A 19,629-nucleotide genomic window follows, 5' to 3' on the forward strand; every position below is an offset into this window, starting at 1 on the left:
TCATTTAAAGCTGAGTTTCATTGACACAAACCACTTCACAGGACGTGCGAGCGTCTCTTTACACAACCCACTTTACGTTGCGATTGAAACCGGATGCGGTGCACTTTGTATTTCTTGTTTTCAGGGTAATTATCTTAAATGGTGCGATGAGGTCCAGGTAGCTGCTGCCGGTGAGCAGGAGGCGGCGCGCCGCTCTAAAACAACCCCCTCACGCACTCCACCATCCCCCACCCGGGCCCGTCCCCTCTCACTATCACACACAACTCCGCGAGGCTTCCTGTAAGCCCCAGACACAGGCTGTGGTTACAAATGGAAAATGTCACTGGGCACTTTAAAGAAGAGAGGGGTGAGAATGGGGAGACAGAGGGATGAGTGACAGAGAGACAGAGAGAGAGAGAGAGTGATGTGCAAGTAGAAAGGAAGAGGGACAGAAAGAGACATGAGAAAAGGAAACCTTCTGAACTCGTCAGTCCAGCAGAGGGGACAACAATGAGTTTCCTCCTCTCAGGAACTATCTGCAGCCCTCACTGACCGGGACTCATCAGGTACTGTTTCACTGTCTTACTGATGATGTTCAAGAATAACTTGAATTATATTTTCTATATTTTCTGCTGTTTTAATATGTGGACGTAGCATAGCATCATTTTTTACGGTGCTTCTTCACGCAGGCTGTTTTCTTGCTTTTGACGACATTACACAAGTTTTCTTGATCTTTTGCTATTATTCAGAACAAGTCATTTTATTTTCCCTGCACAGCAATTATGGTGACACATTTGCACTTTTCATTAATAGCCCCACTCAGTTCAGGGTTTGACAGGAAAAAAAAAAAAAAAGCAGCAACGCCCGATGACTCAAACTGGTGACAGAATGTGTGACCTTGTGGCAAAACATTTGGCTCATGACAACACTTCACAATTATCTTACTGTAAGACGCCCTTAATAAGCTCTCTGTCTAACACCAGCACAGGTGCCAGTGTTTTCACTCAGGTTTCACTTGGAACGGCTCTTTCCCGCCTTCTCAGGATGAGTGTTCGGCTCATTGCGGCTCTAGTGTTGTTTTCTCACTCTCAACATTTCACAGCTCTGATGGTGATTGGCTGACGCAGTTTCAACGGCCAGGTTTCAGAAATGAGTTTCTCTCCAATACAAAAAAAAGAAACGTTTTCACATAGCGGTAGAAACTAGTTTGGATAACTGTTCTCAAGCCACCCAGTTGCCATGGGGACGTGACCGCTGCTTTGTCTGAGTGGGGAGGAAAAGGTTTGAAGTTTGACAGATTGAGATATTTACGCATACTCCTCAGTTTAAATTTTGGATTAAACATGCTAAATGTATTTCTGTTTGAAGTTTTACTCTCACGTGTGAACATTTTCCTGCTCAATCTGTTAATACATTTAATATCATTCATTCAGAGTCATTCTAACACGCAGCATGCACTGATCCTCTGTTCACAGTCATACTGTGGTCACGGCCATGGAGACCCTGTGGTCCGTGTACGCCCTGGCGCTCCTGTTTTCAGTGGACGCAGCCCACTCACACAAAGGCTCGAAAGGTATAACTGAGTGTGTTCAGAAGTGCAACAGTCTCTGTGTTACTGTCCTTCAGGTGCAAGCTATAGAAGATAATAACATTATTTTACTTCACTATTCTCTTATTGAGCTCTTTCATTTGGTCTCCCAGTAAATTCACTTTTTAGAGGCAAAGTGAAACAGCACAGTCTCTTTTCTGCTGCATCAGAAGTGTCACTGCAGGTCATCACATGTATTTATGACAGTATGTTACTGTAAGTAAACGTGACCATATTACAGTTTTTCTCAGTCGCTTTGGTGCTCTTCTCAGATCAGAATGAAAACTCTCATAACCATTAGTTCAACCTCCACAGCATTTAGTCATTTGTGCACATCATAGTCACAATTTCTCCTTCCTCTGAAGCAATTGCAAATGTTTTTGGACATGTATCAGTTGCTTTCATACAATTCTCTGCTGTTTTAAACATTAGTCAGTCAAAATGAACGATACTTATGGATGCTGAATAGTCATTCCCAATAAAACTAATAGTCTTCAGTTTATTGCTTGAGTCATTACATACAAAATTGTTGAACTAGTTATCAAATTCTGTCAAGCAAATTTTATACCTTTCTTTATCAGTTTTTCCTGGAAATGTCTCCTAAATTGAACAATTATGTGGCCAGACAGACAGGAACGTCTGGATGTGCCAGAATGATTTACCTGTCTTCAGTTACAATATGTACTGTTGTATTGTTCACATTTGTGCACAGCTCAACCAAAAGGGTGTTTCTTATGTTCGTTCTAAATAAGTGACTGCAGTGTATTTTTCTTTTGCACAATGCTGTAGAAATGCAAAGCACATATACAGTAAAAATGTGAAACATACATATTCAGCATCTTGTACCTAACTACAGCAATGTGTAACTTTACTGTTGTTTTCAATGGTGGTACAAGGGTACAGTGCTGTCTTGAGCGTTTTCAGGTAGTGTCACCGAGTTCTGAGCTTTTTTGGAAAACACTGAGAGAATAAACTGTCATAATGAAAACATGACAAAGCCATTTGACGATCTTGTTCATACCCGATGGCGTCAAGGCTTCTTATTTTGATGACACTGGCAGTTTCATTGACATAAATACTTGCTTTTGAAGGATGGACTATCCATTTTTAGCAAGTGATGTGCTTTTGCAGGTTATCCACTAAGCATTGCAGTTTGCACCAATTGTTTTGAGAAAAGCACTAACTGTTGCGCAAATTTTAAGAGTGATGTGAGAAAAACACCAAAGCGACTGAGAAAAACTGTAAACTCAACCCTTCAAAAGGACGTCTCACCGTTTGCAGTTTAACCTTGCGGCTGCCAAGCAAGTACGTTCAGAGATCACTGCTCTGTCTGAAGGTCAAGTCCAACGACTCTCTTTGCCTGTGGTTGTGTCTGTCAATCAAGGACTCTCCTGCGTAAACGACTTTGTCAACAATGTCAGCTGTACGTGGAACGGCTCTCCGGTGGCTCCTGATGTGAACTGCTTGATCACTGGTACGAAGAGAACAAGGATCATGGTGAACAACATGAGACTCCCCAGCCTAATAATGTAAGATGTTAGAATACTCATCACTACTTGCCAAAACATTATGGACAGAAAAAAATTGGGGGGAAAAATGGTTTTGTTTTGGGCTTTGGAGATGAAAACTGCAACGTCGTCAGTCAGTCAAAGCTGTAGCAGCTAATGGTGATTTTTGTTGTTTTTTAATTTAGTCGAACCTGCAAGCTGGAGCAGCACGGGGGCTCTCCTCCAGGCTGCAGCTTTGCCTTTGAAAATAAAGTAAGTCGCTAACATGCATCGTTCATAAGAACCTGTAAACATCTCATGGATTTCTTCTTTCTTCTTCTTGCTTTACCCACACAATTTCTATTTTCACTGTTTTATTGATCATATTACGGGTTCCCGCCAGGAATTCAACCGTTTTAAAGACATGCCCTACATCAGCATGGAGTGTGACGGCATGTTGGTGGAGAACCTCACAAACTATAAGCCACTGAATCACAGTAAGTGGCTTTTACTTCCTCAGTCAGCTGTTACCTTTTTAGTTGCTCCTGAAAATTACTTAATTGCACACTTTTCTTTCCATGTGTGTACATGCGTGTGTGTGCGCTTGTGCATGCAGTCAAGATGCATCCTCCAGGTGTTCCCAGCGTCAACAGCACCGCCAACGAGACCTGGATCTCATGGAACGGGAGCAGTCCTCGCTCTGTCTTCATCAAATCCTGTGACTTCGAAGTTCAAATCAAGCAGAAAAAACAGGCGTGGAAGGTGAGAGGGACACACATTCGTGCACAGATGGACAATGAACAGCTGTGCAAGCTGCCCCGTGAGGCCGCACTTCAGCACAGCAGTGCATCGAACTACATGCTCACATCAACAAGCTAACATGCTCCACAATGCTAACATGCTGACGTTTAGCATGCATGATGTTTACCATGTTCACCATCTTGGGGTGTTAGCGTGCTAACGTTTGCTATTTGGCAATAAAACCTGTGACAATAAACAAAAACATGAACACAAAATTGAGACATATCATCTCTTTTAAGTTGATTTGGCAAATTTGTTAGCAACCTGTTGCTCACTTACACACGCAGCAGTTATGGAGCGACATTATCGTTCAGTCATGTTTCCAGTCCAGTGTTCGGTCTGTTCAGCTGTGACTCCAGAGGGACAGATGTGGCTCCGCTGTCTTCACCAGCTAGTCGCCTTTCGTATTTCTCATGAGGTTCGCGCTTACTGTAGGTTCCCCTGCACGCTTTGTAGTGGAGGGATGAGGCGGCGGGTATTCAGTTGGTTGCATTCTGCAACTTCACCGTTACATGTCATTCAAAACCACAAATATGGACCTCATGGTGGCGCTAGATGAAACCTCAGGATGTCTCTAAAGCTTTGTCATATGAGGACCAGATCTGTTTGTGTATACATTTCATGGCAATCCATTCTCCCATCACGACACACTGTAAATAAACATTAGTACTGGAACGTTATTCCCTGTCATCAAACTGGCCTCTGTCGGTCTCAGAGGCTGCTAGGTACCACCTAGCAATTACCTTAACAACAAGTGAAGCTATTTGTTGTGTTGTTGAGATAGGTTGAAGCACATCAATCGGAGCACATAAGAAAAGCAGAAAATATTTTCCCCAATCAAATACAAACCAGTTTCACCCAAATCTGTGAAAGCAGTCAAAAATCAGAAAGCGTTTTATTGGATGCAAAATTTGTATACTCCACCGAGTGCAGGCTGAGTCATTAACATTTATTTGTCATCCTGGAAATGGAAAACACTACACTGTCAATTAAGAAAACCTACAAAATGACTTATTTGTCAATGCTGGGCCAGATACTGGCGCATAGGTGATAGGTGTAACTGAACAGAATTTCGTTGCACTTGGAAACTGGTGTGATGACAATAAATGATTCCTGATTCCTGATTATAGCACAAGACATGTCTGATAAAACACTTAAACATCGGTGTTGACTTGACGGCAGCTTTAAGATACACCCAAATACTGAGATGCTGAATTTGATCTGTTATCAGGAGGCCAGCACTCTGTCCACACGGGAATTAAAGCTAAGAATACCTTCTTGGCAACTGAAGGGGCACTGCGAGGTCAGGGTGAGAGTCTACCCCACTGACTGGCCTAACAGCCACTGGAGCGACTGGAGTCCAGTAACATCCTGGGAAGGAGCAGCAGATGTAGCGTCGCAGAATAAAGGTAACGACGCTTTGCACTTCAGGTCGTGGCAAATGAAGCAGCTCACAGGCTTTTTATTATGTCAGTCCCAGCATTTTACAAGGAAATTGATTTTCTGGGGATCCCAAAATGACCCCAAACCAGCTGGGAAATGTAGTCGTCCAGTCTGGTTCAGGATCTCTCTCACAAAAGCAACATGTCGGGTGGCTTCCCTTTAATTGAATGCATACGTTTTATACGTTTGTTGCAGAAAAGCCAAGTTTTAATGGTGAGATGCTGTAAATGGATGACTTGATACAATAGAAAGTAGAGTCGTGATGATATGTAGATGTATCCATACGCAGTATGTTAGTCAAATGTTTACCTTTGACAGCTTTGTTCTTGTTTTTAGTTGTGTGTTCCTGTGCAGGTGCATTGAAAGCAATGAAAAACCGGAGGCAAATTTCTTTGTATGTGCACACATGCGCGACCAATAAAGCTGAATTTGATTCTGATCAGAGGGTAGACAAAAACATTTAGAGTATTTTTTACACATTTTAATGTCAGCTCTGTGTTTCAGAGTGGCTTCTGGATCAGACGTCGCTGATGATCTGCGGAGTCATGTTCAGCCTGGGTCTCGTACTTGTGATGCTGGTCCTGCACAGGATTTGCGTGAGCAAGGGGTGAGTGTAATGTTAGCTGGTTTGGTCGTGCGTGTGCTTGAACGCAGCACGTCTAATCAGCGGCTCCCTTTTGCTGCTTCAGGCTAGCGGCCCCCGCCTGCTGCTGCTGGCTCCACAAAGAGAAGCCGGTGCCGAACCCGTCGAAGTACTTCCACACTCTGCACTCTGTCCACGGAGGAAATCTGAAGGTGAAAACAAATGTTCTCCGCAGACGTTCAGCCTTTTTACCACCGTATCCTACCGCGTAGAGTGTTTTGACACATGTGCTCCAGAGACAGATCGAGCTTGGCCCACACTAGGGAGTCAAAGTTAAGGTATCTCGGGCTCTGCTGCTATAGTTTTGGCAAACTTCCAGTGCAAGTGTGTGTGTGTACAAAAGGGGGCAGAGCCTTTGCTGTTAGGGGCCCCTCAGCCGTTGCGTGACCTCTTTGCCTGTTTTCAGCTCGCAGTTCTGGTTCAGGTTAGTAAGAAGTGAAGGTGCATCACTCCCTGCTAACCACTGATTGCCAGTAAACTGGACAAAGTTGCAGCCACAATCTGTCCCAGATTAGAAAGTTTTTTTAGTGTGGTTTGTCTGATGCTTGTAGTCCAACCAGTACTGATAAACAAACTCAAACACACACTCACATATATATTGCATCTACATGTCTCTTTGTTTTTCCGTAGAAATGGCTGAATCCTCTGTCGGCTCCTGTGTCATTCTTCACGGCTCAGCCACGCGACCACATCTCCCCGGTTGAGTTGTGCAAAAGCTCCGACGTGGTCCCCTCCACCTCTCCCTCCTCCAGCTCCACCACCGCCCTGCTTCACTGCAAGAGCTACTCCTCGGCCGGCTCAGACACCAGCGGAGTCGCTGGCGATTCCTCCTCCTCCTCTTCGTCCGGCTTCTCCAACATGGGCTACTTCTTGTCCAGCTCCTCCAGCAGCTCAGCTCCAACTGACCCCAATCCCGCCTACTTCACCTACCAGGAGGAGTTCCACAATCTGAACAACAGCCACAGCCTCCACCTCTCCCTCTGCCCCTCCATCAACACCTTCCCAAGCTACGAGAGCTTGAAGAGGGAGCCGCTGAGCCCAGACTCCGGCTTTGGCATCGGAAAGGAAGATGAAGAGGACAAGGAAGATAAAAAGGTTGCGGGTGTGGAAGGGGAAGAGGTTTCCGATGATCACCAGACCTCTCCTCTTCTCATCCTCCCTGTGCATCATCCTTCCCGGATGTGCCCCCTCTCCTCCCCTCCACCCCCTCCTATCAACCCCAGTCTAACTCAGGTATCCTCTGATAGTCAACAGGTGGATACACCTTTGCTGGTTGCTAGCGGTAGCTATGCAGCCTGGCCTTTGGCCGGTGCCGTGTGCAGGTCTTCCTCCATGCCTGTGGAGCCCTGTAAAACAGGGTACCTGACCCTCAAAGAGCTGCAGACAACGTTCAGCAATAAATCCATCTAAAAAGTCGTCATTTATCTGGAAGATAAATATCCCTGCGCTGTCATTTTAGATTGAATGCATTTACATCATGAGCAGAGTACTGTTTATTCTGGTCTGGTTGTGGATGCAGTCATCTCCAACACAGCAAGTGTTCTTATTTAGTTTTAACTACTATGTTTTCTTTTATTATTATTGCTTTCAACCCACACTGATGACAACCGACTTTTGGTGGCTTGAGGGAAGTTGAGTCCACATGACTGACATATTATCACTTTATTAAGTCTTAATGGTGAACATGTGAGCAAACAGTTGCCCATTTCCACATTCAGCAGACACTGAGCTAATGCTGGCATTTATTTTGAGTCATATTTTTGGACGTAGTCCAATATTCACCATCTCCCAAAGGAAATATCTGTCTCTTTAGCTGCTAAATGCTCCACTATGTTCACCAGCTACTTGCTAACCTTGTCAGCTGTTTCATGATGGACAGCCAGCGTCCAGTGGGGTTATCACAGCGCTTTTTCAGCTGCCTGCTGCTGCTGCTGGAAACAAGTTTAACACAAGCGGTGAGAGTGAACCAAAAACAGCGCAGGCGCAGGAAATCCAAGATAATGAACGAAAAAGGGGGAGCTGCAGAGTCGGGTGATAATTCTGTGCTACTACATCGGAAAGAGGGACCCCTGTAGCATGACGCATAGTCATTTGATCAGTCATAAAAGTGCATAATTCTAATCATTTTGTAGCAGGAATTTGTCCTCATGAGACTGGTGTCTCAGAGAGAGAGATATACATGTTTATAGATAATGTGCTGGCCCATTATGTAGCTGATACATATGTAAAATAGTGCACAATACCTTATAGCTGAATGCGGACAATACTATGGGACTCCTAACGGGTATTTTTTTATGTTTCATTGTGCTTTATTTGCATTAGTCTGCAAATACATGTGAAGTAGCATTGCAAAGCAGAGCATTAAAGTAGACATTACTTCAAATTAAATGCTCCAGTCAGTTATTAATGACACTGTCTTTTTTTTTTAAATGTAGCTTTTTGTTGCTTTAACCCAAATCTTCCAAGTCTTCTTCCTTTAAAACTACTTACACCATTTTCGAGTAAAAGGAGAATTTGGCTAAATGAACGTGCGTCATTCATTACAGGCAGATCTGTAATGGTGAAAGCAGTGAAGCAGGATTTAATGTGCTTTGGTCGTGTAATCAAATCACCTTTATTAAAGAGCATGTGAGCATCGCTGTAGAGCGGAATCATGACAAGGCTTTGTTAGTGCTCGCACAGTCTGATCTGGTGTTTAATGGTGTAACTAACCACCCCTACAGCAACATTTAAGCAATGATGTCCGTCTATCTCCTGTCAAAAGTAAGGCAGCTGGTTTGCCTCTGATGTTTTGTTTGTCAATCTCATTTTTTAAAAATGATTTCATACTGTTTAACGGGTCAATTCAGCACTTTTTATCCTTATTAATCATTATTTCAGATACAGGGCATCCATCCTACGATATAGCAGCACCTGGTCATGTTTACTATCCACCATATAGAAATGTGTGTACAAGCATAACTGATTTAGTGGAATATTTATCAGATTGCTATTTCTAGGTGACTGTAAATCATTGAGGTCGGTGATGAATGTCGCTGCTCTTGTCTCTATATATGCAGTGTATTTCCGCTGCACTCGTGTCATCTGTGCAAAGACCAAACAAAATAAAACCTCTGGTAGAAATGGGTCACCCTTTGACTTCCTGTGTCGTTGTGGAGGCTGAGGGGTGGGCATGTGAGCCGACGTGAGGCGGAGAGCGAGAGGCAGCCTGAGCTGTGTGTGCGTGTAGCTTCGGGTGTTTGCGTGTCCTGTCAGGTGGTCCTGGTGGTGTGTGCGAGAGTGAGCGCGTGTATTAGAGTGTGGTTTGACATTTAACTCTGACACAACCAGCCGACATCCGTTCACCTCACAAAGAATTCACAATATTTAGCCATGTCAGTAAGAAACCACACAAGATGTCGCTTTCCATCAGTGTTTCTCCATCTCCACTTTCCGTTTCACAAGAGCTTAACCTGTTATATGTCAAGCCCAAAATGTATCAGGCCACTAAAAATGCAGCAACAGAAGACACTCTACACACAAATGCAGGTTATTTATGAGCAGTGCTGTAAATGCATTCACTGGTTCTTCACAGGAGAAGCTATCATACAAACTAAAATATCACTGATTCAGTTTGAATCAACATACAACCCTGTGAATATGATCATTTTCTAATCCTTTTTAGACATATACTCAATTGAAACCAGTATGAAGACAATATGTTTAATGTTTTACCTCATCAGCTTCATTGGTTTTTGTAAATATCTGCTTATTCTGAATTTAATGCAGCAACACGTTTCAAACAAGTTGGGACAGGAGCAACTGAAGACTGGGAAAGTTGTGGAACGCTCCAAAAACACCTGTTTGGATCATTCCACAGGTAAACAGGTTGATTGGTAACAGGTGATAGTATCATGATTGGTTATGAGAGGAGCATCCTGGAAAGGCTCAGTCATTCACAAGCAAGGATGGAGCGAGGTTCAACACTTTGTGAACACGTGATTGGATGAAGGATGTTACTACATGGGCTTCTGTTTTTATTTAAGCACAAAAACGATACCTGGTGAACTTCACCCTGGGTACTGGGTTAAATGGGAAAACAATCACCAACAAAACCCAAGACAATGTGTTATTTGTATGTATTACATTTGGGGGTATTCACTCCGACTGAAATATGGTTGTTTTGTTGTTTTGACTAACCCTCCACACAACAAGCTCAAGTTTTACCTTAAAACTGTGACAGTTTTTTGTTTGATGTACAAATATTGTGCCTGAAGCAATGAAAACTGTAAAGGATACAGATATTATAAACAATCAGAAACAAATTATGACAAAAAGTAAAAGGAAAAAAGAAAAGAAAAAGGAGGCTTGAGTAGCTTAGAACAGTTTCCAACCATATTTTAGTTTGGGTAAAAAAACTAATAACACTGGGTCAAATTAATCCATCGTCTCAGGTTTGATTGGTGATCCAGTAGTTTTCTATGGTGTTTTTTCTGCCCGTAGTATCAGTTTTGAGGCAGTGATTTTTGGTGTGAATGAGTTCTCATTTATATCCCAGAATAGACTGAAGTATCTTTGATGCACTGTGTTCAGTCCACCAACAGGTGACATTAGAGAACTAAAAGAAGAAAATCTTCCCTCTCTGGGGTCTGTTTAGTGTTAATGTCGCCTGTACAGTGAAAAACTGGCATCTTTATCACTTTACATTCAGTCCCTACGCCCTGATTCAATAGATATGATCTTTATCTGCTGAGTATGCTGGCAGCGTCCACCGGGCGTCCGTCCAGCTGGATGGCTTTGCAGTCTCAGCCTGTTTAGATTTCCTCTGCTCCCTCAGTCAATCACAGAGGACGCTTTGACCCAGCTGGCCACAGACGGAGAGGGAGAGACGGGGAGTACATGAAACAGACAAAGAATGAAACCAAAAAAAAACCTTGTAAATTCTGTTGAAAAGCCACAGGGCTTGTTTTGGATCTAACCCACAGTGGAAGGGGAGGATCAGGCTGTTTCATCCTCTTCACACAGAGCAGAAACAGAAAGCCAGGCCACTGCTGTCAGGAGGAGGAGACACAGCAGTCACAACCACCACAGGAGCCACAGCGGTGAGGGCCAGCATGTGAAAAGGATGCACCAAAGCAGTGAGGATAGGATCTCACATCTCGCAGCACATCCTCCATTCTTGAGCTTTCTGTTTTGTTTAAAGCGCTGGCTCACCTTTTGGGGAAATGAGTAGATGAAAATCACTGTCATGTCTGTACGCTAATTAGGAAGCTAGAGCAAGGAGACTATTAGCTTAGCTTAGCACAAAGACTTAAAACAGGGGGAAACAACTAGCCTGGCTCTGTCCAAAGGTAATAAAATCTGCCTACCAGTATGTACTCTACAGCTCACTAATCAGCATTTTATATCGCAAAACTTTTTTTTGAAAGCCAGGCTAGCTGTTTCCTCCAGTTTACAGTCCTCCTGCACGAAAAAACGTTAATACTTGCATTGAAATTGCAAAAACAATTCTGAGCGATTGTTCGGTGATATCAAAAAAATGTGCAGCCTGCAGGACAGAATTCACTGTGAACAGCAAACAGTCATCTTATTATAAGTCATCAGTTTTAGGCCAGTAAAATGCATCGTCGATTCACGAAACGTGTGCATGCACAGATGGATTTATAAGCATTCGGATGTGTCAGCGAGCAAAGCTGTTTTCAATTCTGAGTAGCTCTCTCTGACCAACTGTCCATTCCTGAGCTGAACCACAAGAACGCTTTGAGGTCTGGAATTTCAACTCACCTCTGGTTTTCGGCTTTGAATGCAGTGACTCATGATTATGCAGTCACCATGATGGTGATGAGAAGAGCTAAACTATGCAGGTGGGGGGCAAACCAAAATCTGCGTCTGCCCTCTAAAGTCTCCAATCACTATTTATTAGCACAGAGCACAAATACCTGATCTCCTTCCACTGGTTGATTTAGAAATTTAAACCCAGCCACGCTTCCACCCCTGGTGTTCCTCTGAGGTTTGACTCAGTTTTATGAGCTGTAAAAATGAGCAGCTGTGCTGAGGTCAGCAGTCGCCATGCTCAGAGGAGCAAATGGCTCACCTGGAAGGTCAAAGGTCATGTTACCTTTCTCAACTCCAAGGTCAGAGAAAGGAAGAACTGGATGTGTGCAATGGCATGGTGTTTTTGAGATACTGCAGCTGGAGCCCATAAAATAGATACCAAACAGAGAGAGATAAGACTTGTGATTTAAGACTGCAGGAGCAGCATTTTATTTGGTCTGACTTCCAAAAAAATATGACCTGAGAGAACAGCAGAGGAGGATCACTGGGGTCAGACAGAGAGAGAGAGGCGGCAGAGTCATGAGCTTCACCGGGAAGAGAGCGTCTGAGTCCTGCAGACAACAGATAGGAAACGTTTGGAAGAATAGCATGAAGTGCATCAGGTGCTTTCAGGGGAGTCTCGTAATAGTTTGCATACACACCAAACCAGAGGAATGTTCTCCTGATGTAACTGCATAACACTCCATCAAACCCTGGGGGCCCTACGGCGGTAATGGTCAACAGCTGCGCTCATGTTACACGTGTGCGCGCCCTCTGCCTCATCCTCCTCTTCTTCTCCAACACGACTGCCTCCCCATGCAAATTACTGCAACGGGGGCAAGGATATCGTTTGACGCGGGTTATTTCGTCAAACGCTGCGTCCTCTGCAAATTTCTAAATCGTTTTATCGCCTAGCCCCTAAAAGCTATTAAATTTAAATTTCATTTGCACCAAAAGGAATAGTCCAACATTTTGTGACCCTGCCTATTCACTTTCTTCTGAGAAGATTGTTACCACACCAGTAAAGATGTAGCCAGCGGTCGTTTAGCTTAGCTTAGCACAAAGACTGAAGACAGGGGGAAACCGCTAGCCTGGCTCTACCCAAAGGTAAAAAAAAAAATCCACCTGGCAGCACCTCTAAAGCTCATTAATAAACACGCTGTATTGTTTCTTCGATCAGTGAGCAACCCAATATGAAAATGCTACTCTTTATGCTAAGCTAAACTAACAAGCCCAGTATCGCCACACAAAAGAGTGGTATCAATAGGTTCATTTCCCAGCAAAAAAAACCCAGCCCTCATCAGAAGCAGCCATGAAGCTGAATAACAGTAGGTCTATGATTTTTTGCCAGGTGTGTCAGTTTAGTGCAGACACAGTATGTGCTCGTACTGATGGTGATCTGGGTCATGTGGATCACTTGGGATCCAGGGGCTGGAGGTCCCTCCTCTGTCTCGTCTCCCCACTGATGCTTTACATCTCTTTCACTGTCTCTGTCTCTCACCCTCTCTCTCTCTCTGGACGTAGCCCCTGTCCTCTGACCTATAATCACACTTTCTCTGGCATCTGCCTGTGAGGCACAGTACTGGTCTTAATTTAGGGCTGGAAATGTACAGATTACAGCTTCTCTGTCTCTGCAGCTGCAGCAGATGGGAGGAATGCAGGAGTTCAGCACACAGGAAATGCAGGGGGGGGTTAGTGACTGCAGTCCCTGGATGGTGGTCCACCAGAGTTCTTCTCCTCTGTACACACTGGTCAAGGCGGTGGATCATATCTAGCATACACTTTAAAATCGTAGCTGGTGTTTAATCAGATCACAGCTTCAGCTGCAGGCTACACTTGCTCTGCCTTCAGAGGCTCTACCAGCTGCAGAAGTTCTGTACCCTCACACCAGGATCACAGAGCCTTTTTGTTTTACAGGCGATAACTCTGTCAAATAAACGGACAGCCACTTGCTGCCCGAATCCGCGTGAAACTAGGAGGGATCAGGAGGAAACAGCTCTCAGCTCCCTCCCTCAGAGCCAAGGAGAGAGCGCTGCTGACTCAGGACTCTCCTCAGCGGACTGAAGCGGCTGCAGAGACGTGAACGAGGTGAGGCTCATTCAGATCAAACATCTGTCGTTTCGCCTGGTAGCATGAGCGCTGAGATGATCGTTTTGCATTGTTTGGTGAACTTCTGATCGCGGCTCCGTCTGAACTGGGCGCGCTACGCGCGGCAGGCTGCAGGAGGCAATCATTAACACGCGCCCATAGAAAATAATGGATGGAAACCTGCAAAGTGTTGGCGAAACTACATGTTGCTTTCACTGCTGCAGCGCGTGGCATATCCCTGCTAAACTTCTTTTAAGCTTATACTGAGGAATTAAAACTCTGCATAATACAAACTGTATGCAGGCTATATTTACAGATGCCATATAAGGATCCAGCATTGTGCATATTTCATATACAAGTTTCCAGCTCAAATGGGATTTTCCACGACCTGTTATGTAATATTCCTGGTCAGTGCAGGAGTGCAACAGGAAAAGCGTGGAAATCCCAACAGAACAAGCATTTCCACTCCAAGATGACTCAGAGCAGACAAGGACTCCATCAGCACCAGCAAGAATATTTTGATTGAATGTGCAGCGCACTGTGCAGCTGCACAGCGGCTGCTGTGAATGCACATGCACACACACACACGCACTCATATACTGCTCGTGCACACAATTGTGAGAGTGTGGTAAACATACAGTGGCCGACACAGATGACAATCTCTCTCTCTCTTCGTACTTCTTCACCTCTTTGGAGTCGTTCTGTCTCTCTTTACTTGTTTTGTATCCTTTTGTTGTCTTTTGCGTCTCCTTTTGTCGTCTTCTGTCTCTTTGTAGTTGTTTTGTCTCTTTGTAGTCGTTTGGTGTCTCTTTGTAGTCGTTTAGTGTCTTTTTGTAGATGCTTTGCGTGTCTTCATACTTGTTTTATCTCTCTGTCGTTTTTTTTTTTTTTTTTTTTTGTTCCTTTATGGTCATTTTGTATATTTGTAGTTGTTTCGCAGCCCAATATGAACCCCCACATCGGCGTCTTCAAAACTACCAACATTCCTTGGACACATTTTCAGAAAGATATAATTTGGACTGTATTAGTGTGTACCAACAGGCAAAATACACTCTGGTCCAATTTATCTTTTCATTCCAACCAGCAGGTTTCACTGGTTCAGATTTACAGTTTGCTTTCGTCACAGTTCATTGGAAGGAAACACCATCGGTTCAAGCCTGTGAAGATTCTCCCTCATCCAGGTCGTGGTACTTCTAAGTGCTTTAAAAGGCAACTGGATTTGCTTGAGGTTCCAGAAGACGTTTCCACTCATCCAAGATGCTTCTTCAGTTCTAACTGACTGAGTCCCAGACATTTGTCCTCTTGCACGATCATTCACACCTTGGAAGTTGTTGAGGAAGCACCTTCCAAAAGTCCAGCTGCCTTTGTAAGCACTAAGAAGAACCATCAGTTCAAGTTTGCTTTTGCACAACTGCAGCAGTAGATGAAGTTTTTAAACATTCAGAATATGTGTGTTTGTGTTCTTTTGCTCAGCGTCGACGTCCGGTCGCGTGTGCAGAATGCATTTGTCAGTATGGAAACAGCTGTCCTGTATAAACACAGCAGCACACACTGTTCCCGTTTCAGTGCACAGAGGGTGGCTGATCACTGACAGTCTGGCAGACGCCATCACTTTTCCATTGAAAAATACTCAGCTTGGCTCACTGGCCGAAAAAAAAACCCACTTTACTGACTTCTCTGGATAAAATGAATCGCTGAGAGCAGTGAACCCATGAGTTAATTGGTGATTAATTATGGACTGCCCGCAGGGTCATTGTTGGAGTTATGATCCTTGTATCCCTGCCGCCTCCTATTATTTTGAAATTGTCTTTACTTTTGCGATTTGGATGAGAAGCACATGAGTGAGGCACCGTTCCACCTTTAAGAGTCGGCTCTATGGAAACATACGGGAGGAAAATGTCTGTGGCATTCAATCGAGCGGCAGGTGAAATGACACTGCGTGTCCAACTCATAAATAAATATGCTTGTTTTGTTGCAAGAAGGCCTCACTTTATTTTTCCACATTTCCTGACTCCCATTTCTTCTTTTGGGGGAAATAAGTGTTTTGTCTGGCTCAGGTTGGAAGATTCCTCTTTACTTTCCACTGCTCTGGGAACGACATCCAGGACTAACAATGATCTTATTTTCTGAGCAGCTGCTGAACAACTGATATTTTGGCTGGTACATATGTTTAATATGCCTGTTCATAGAGCCACTTTTAGCTAGCAGCACGGATCCATGGGTGCTAATCGGTCTTCGTCGGTCAGTCAGTGCACCAATTTTGTCCAGCTCATCAATCACAGGAGCAGCGAAAGTTGTGGAACTCTCCAAAAACACCTGTTTGGATCATTCCACAGGTAAACAGGTTGATTGGTAACAGGTGATAGTATCATGATTGGGTATGAAAGGAGCATCCTGGAAAGGCTCAGTCATTCAAATGAGGCACCACAGTTCACTGTAGTGATGACCCAGATCAAATCACAGTGCGTCAAATACAATAAATTGCCAAGTTACCAGATCCAGAACCAGATCTCCCAGCAGAAATTCAAAGATAAAGAGTCCAAAACTTTCAGGCTCTTCCAGTCATCTCGTTATCTCTGTTCCAACTGTAGGCACAGCTATGTTGGGCGTCCTCGTCCTTCTGTCCCTCACCTCCCTGGTGGCCCTGGTGCCTCCTCCCACTGCTCCTCCTGTCCCCTGCAGGCGCTGCTGTGATCACCTGGAGCCAGCAGAGGGCAGCGGAGCCCAGCCTCCCACCTTAGGATTCAGTCATGTGCCGGAGGTCCGCACATACATCAACATGACCATCCTCAAAGGTACTCTATCAGTGGTACCACAACAGTGGGCCATTTGACATGACCCCATACATGTCCATCATAACCGTGCTATTTTTCAACTTGAGAGCTCCTTTCCTCTTGGTTGATGCAGTGTTGTCACCATATATGGAGCTTTAAAAGTTCTCGTGTGCTGATTAACAGACAGAGCTGTTAGAAGCTGTCAGAGATACTGCAGGTTTCTAAGTAGTGCTGAAAAATATCACATTTTGAAAAAACAGGACTTTCAGAACCGATTTATGAAATGGAAACAAATCTAGAAAGGAGTCTTGTTAGCTCCCGCAGATTCTCAGCTCTTTTTCTAGACATGTTTATGAAGACATCCAGGTCATGTGACAGCTGAGCCAGGGCCAACGTCAAACCAGGTCCAGCATCTTTGAGCTTCTTGACAGTTAAAATAATTTAAGAAAAGCTCCAGCATCAAGTAGCCAACAGATAAACCCAAAATATATGAACAGTTATCTGGAACTGAACTGAACCAGGGATGGAAATGTGACTTTGGTGCCTATTGTTAATATTATTCTGTGCAGGTGACAAAGGAGAACGTGGCGACAGAGGAACACCTGGTAAAGCTGGACTTGAAGGCCCTCCAGGCTCCAGAGGTCCCATGGGCTCCAAAGGCACTAAGGGCCAGGCGGGTCCTCCCGGAGACCCCTGCAAATTCCAGTACTCCGCCTTCTCCGTCGGCCGTCACAAATCCCTCCACAGCCTGGAGTCCTACCAGGCGCTCGTGTTTGACACAGTGTTCGTCAACATGGACGACCACTTCGACATGTTCAAGGGGAAATTCATCTGCCACGTCCCGGGGATCTACTTCTTCAACATCAACATTCACACGTGGAACTTCAAAGAGACGTACCTACACATCATGCAGAACGACAAGGAGCAGGCCATCGTGTACGCCCAGCCCAGCGACCGCTCCATCATGCAGAGCCAGAGCCTGATGCTGGGGCTGGAGCTGGGCGACGAGGTGTGGATCCGCCTGTACAAGAGGGAGAGGGAGAACGCAATTTACAGCAATGACGTGGACGTCTATATCACTTTCAATGGGTACCTCGTCAAAGCTAGCGTAGAGGGAAAATGAGTAAGAGAGGGAAGGCAAGGCTGAGGTCAGCTGTGTGGAAAGCAAACATACTGAACTGACCTGGAGTCAGAACTCAGTTCACTGTCCTTTTATATGTAGATTTTAAAGAAGGCTTCAGCATGCTCCACCATGCTGCTGGAGGATGAGCAACACCTCTGAGAGTATGTGAAGAAATAAACTGAGTCCAGTCAGAGCCCCAGTATTTTTTTTGAAAGTATCTGTATTACATTCATTTTCTTCACACTGCATACAGGCCACAACAGTAAAAGAAGTTCCACAGGGTTTCATTAGAGGAACAGTTCAACATTTTGGGAATTATGCTAACTTGTTTTCTTGCTGAGAGTTAGATAAGGAGATTGATGACCACTCTTGCATCTGTATGGTATATTTGTATCTGGAACCACCGGTTTAGCGAACTTTAGCTTAGCACAAAGCCTGGAAATTGGGAAACAAAACAAAACAAAATCTGCCTCCAACACTTCTAAAGCTCAAAAATTAGTACGTTATGTTTTGTTTCAAGTACAGACTTGACATTTGTTCACTTGGGTTTTGTACAAATTAAACAAACAAAAATAACATGCTAATTGGTGAGATTTAACTTGGGGTTTTTTGGGAGGCATTTCTGCTTAATTTAGAGAGTGACGGCTGGAGAGGGACAGGAAGGACGGGAGCGATGCATGATGACATGCTGGTACTACATGGCACAAGCTTTGTCATGTGGCCCAGTTGCTGGGATTTAGAGGTGCTGGTTTGCAAATTTTATAACTGTCATACAGAGCCAGACTTCCACACTTCGTGCTAAGCTAAGCTAACTGGCTGCTAGATGTAGTGTGATGGCATGAGAGTGGTTTCATTCTCAACTAGCTCTCAATAAAAAAGTGAATAAGTGTATTTCACAAAATGTCAAATAAGAGCTGCTAATGTTGCCTCGTTAAGATTTACCCCACAGAGTACTAAGATTATTGATTTAGATTTTTTAAAAAAGGCTTAATTTGTAATGTGCTATATTTTAATGACAGAAAATTCAAATTGAAAGATGGCTGATAGTATTCTCACTCTGTAATGAAGAAACATAACAATGGTTAATGCAATAGGATATATCTTTCACCGGTAATGTGGACTGTTACTGAGTTTCATGTGTGGTGCTAATAACACGGTGCTAACAAAACTTCACGTGTATGAACCTTCAGTTTGGGTTTGTGAAGCAGCAGGAAGCAAAACGTTCTCTCCCACTAAGATGTAATGTCTTTGATTGACTTGATATTTTTTGATTGAATTGTGTTTTGCTTTTCAAGTGCACTTGAATATTTTGTGCTAAACATGTTTGACAGAAGGTGCTGATTATTCTCTCTCTCCCTGTTAGCATCATGTAAATATAAAGTGAATGAATATGAACTGTGCATTGTGCAGAAACTGGAGGCCCGAATGCAACATAAAGCAGTAACAGGTTGTAAGTATATTGACCGGTAGCATTAGTATATCCGCCTTGACGTCTTGCTTTTATGTAGTTCCTCAGTGTGACCACTGGAGGGAAGTGAACACTGATCATCGGTTCCAGCAGGATAAAAGCAGAAACCAAAAACGCTTGTTATTAATGTAGTCACTCCAAGTTTATTGTACTCTTATTTGTAGTAATAACACTAACATACTATATTTGCACATGGTTTTACCAATAACGATTATACCGCCATTAACTTTGTTGTTGAGCTGTAAGTTGAATATAGTTCCTCACTGTGACCGCTAGAGGGCAGCGTACGCTCTCGAGTTACACTTCTCGTACAATTCTCCAAAAATAAAACAAGCAAAACAGACGGCTGTGTTTCTCTTGTTTATTTGATGGTTTGCATCGCCGTTCACATTGTCATTGATGGCACGCCGGTTCAGTATTTTGTCTGTGTGCGTTTCCTCGG

General features: G+C 44.0%; 2 protein-coding genes across 4 annotated transcripts; both read left to right on the forward strand.

The window, feature by feature from the left end:
* Positions 1-231: 231 nt before the first annotated feature.
* Positions 232-9,062, forward strand: il2rb (interleukin 2 receptor, beta). 2 transcript variants are annotated; one of them, XM_041957027.1, is made up of 10 exons: positions 232-545; positions 1,455-1,552; positions 2,952-3,096; positions 3,261-3,327; positions 3,458-3,551; positions 3,671-3,816; positions 5,087-5,264; positions 5,803-5,905; positions 5,988-6,093; positions 6,572-9,062. In XM_041957027.1, exons 2-10 carry the CDS (start codon positions 1,474-1,476, stop codon positions 7,349-7,351), a joined length of 1,698 nt encoding a protein of 565 aa, XP_041812961.1. In that variant the 5' UTR covers positions 232-545; positions 1,455-1,473; the 3' UTR covers positions 7,352-9,062. The 2 variants fall into 2 exon arrangements, with proteins under 2 accessions (XP_041812961.1, XP_041812962.1); XM_041957028.1 differs by lacking the exon at positions 232-545 and adding an exon at positions 607-1,260.
* Positions 9,063-10,971: 1,909 nt separating this feature from the next.
* On the forward strand, positions 10,972-19,519 carry c1qtnf6a (C1q and TNF related 6a). Of its 2 annotated transcripts, XM_041956893.1 has the most exons (4): positions 10,972-11,022; positions 13,652-13,822; positions 16,414-16,617; positions 17,166-19,519. In XM_041956893.1, the coding sequence occupies exons 3-4, from the start codon at positions 16,422-16,424 to the stop codon at positions 17,717-17,719; spliced, it is 750 nt and encodes a 249-aa protein (XP_041812827.1). In that variant the 5' UTR covers positions 10,972-11,022; positions 13,652-13,822; positions 16,414-16,421; the 3' UTR covers positions 17,720-19,519. The 2 variants fall into 2 exon arrangements, with proteins under 2 accessions (XP_041812827.1, XP_041812825.1); XM_041956891.1 differs by lacking the exon at positions 10,972-11,022 and having other exon boundaries at positions 13,489-13,822.
* Positions 19,520-19,629: the final 110 nt, after the last annotated feature.

Source organism: Chelmon rostratus, chromosome 17 (assembly GCF_017976325.1).
Source record: "Chelmon rostratus isolate fCheRos1 chromosome 17, fCheRos1.pri, whole genome shotgun sequence".
Classification (NCBI taxonomy): domain Eukaryota; kingdom Metazoa; phylum Chordata; class Actinopteri; order Chaetodontiformes; family Chaetodontidae; genus Chelmon; species Chelmon rostratus.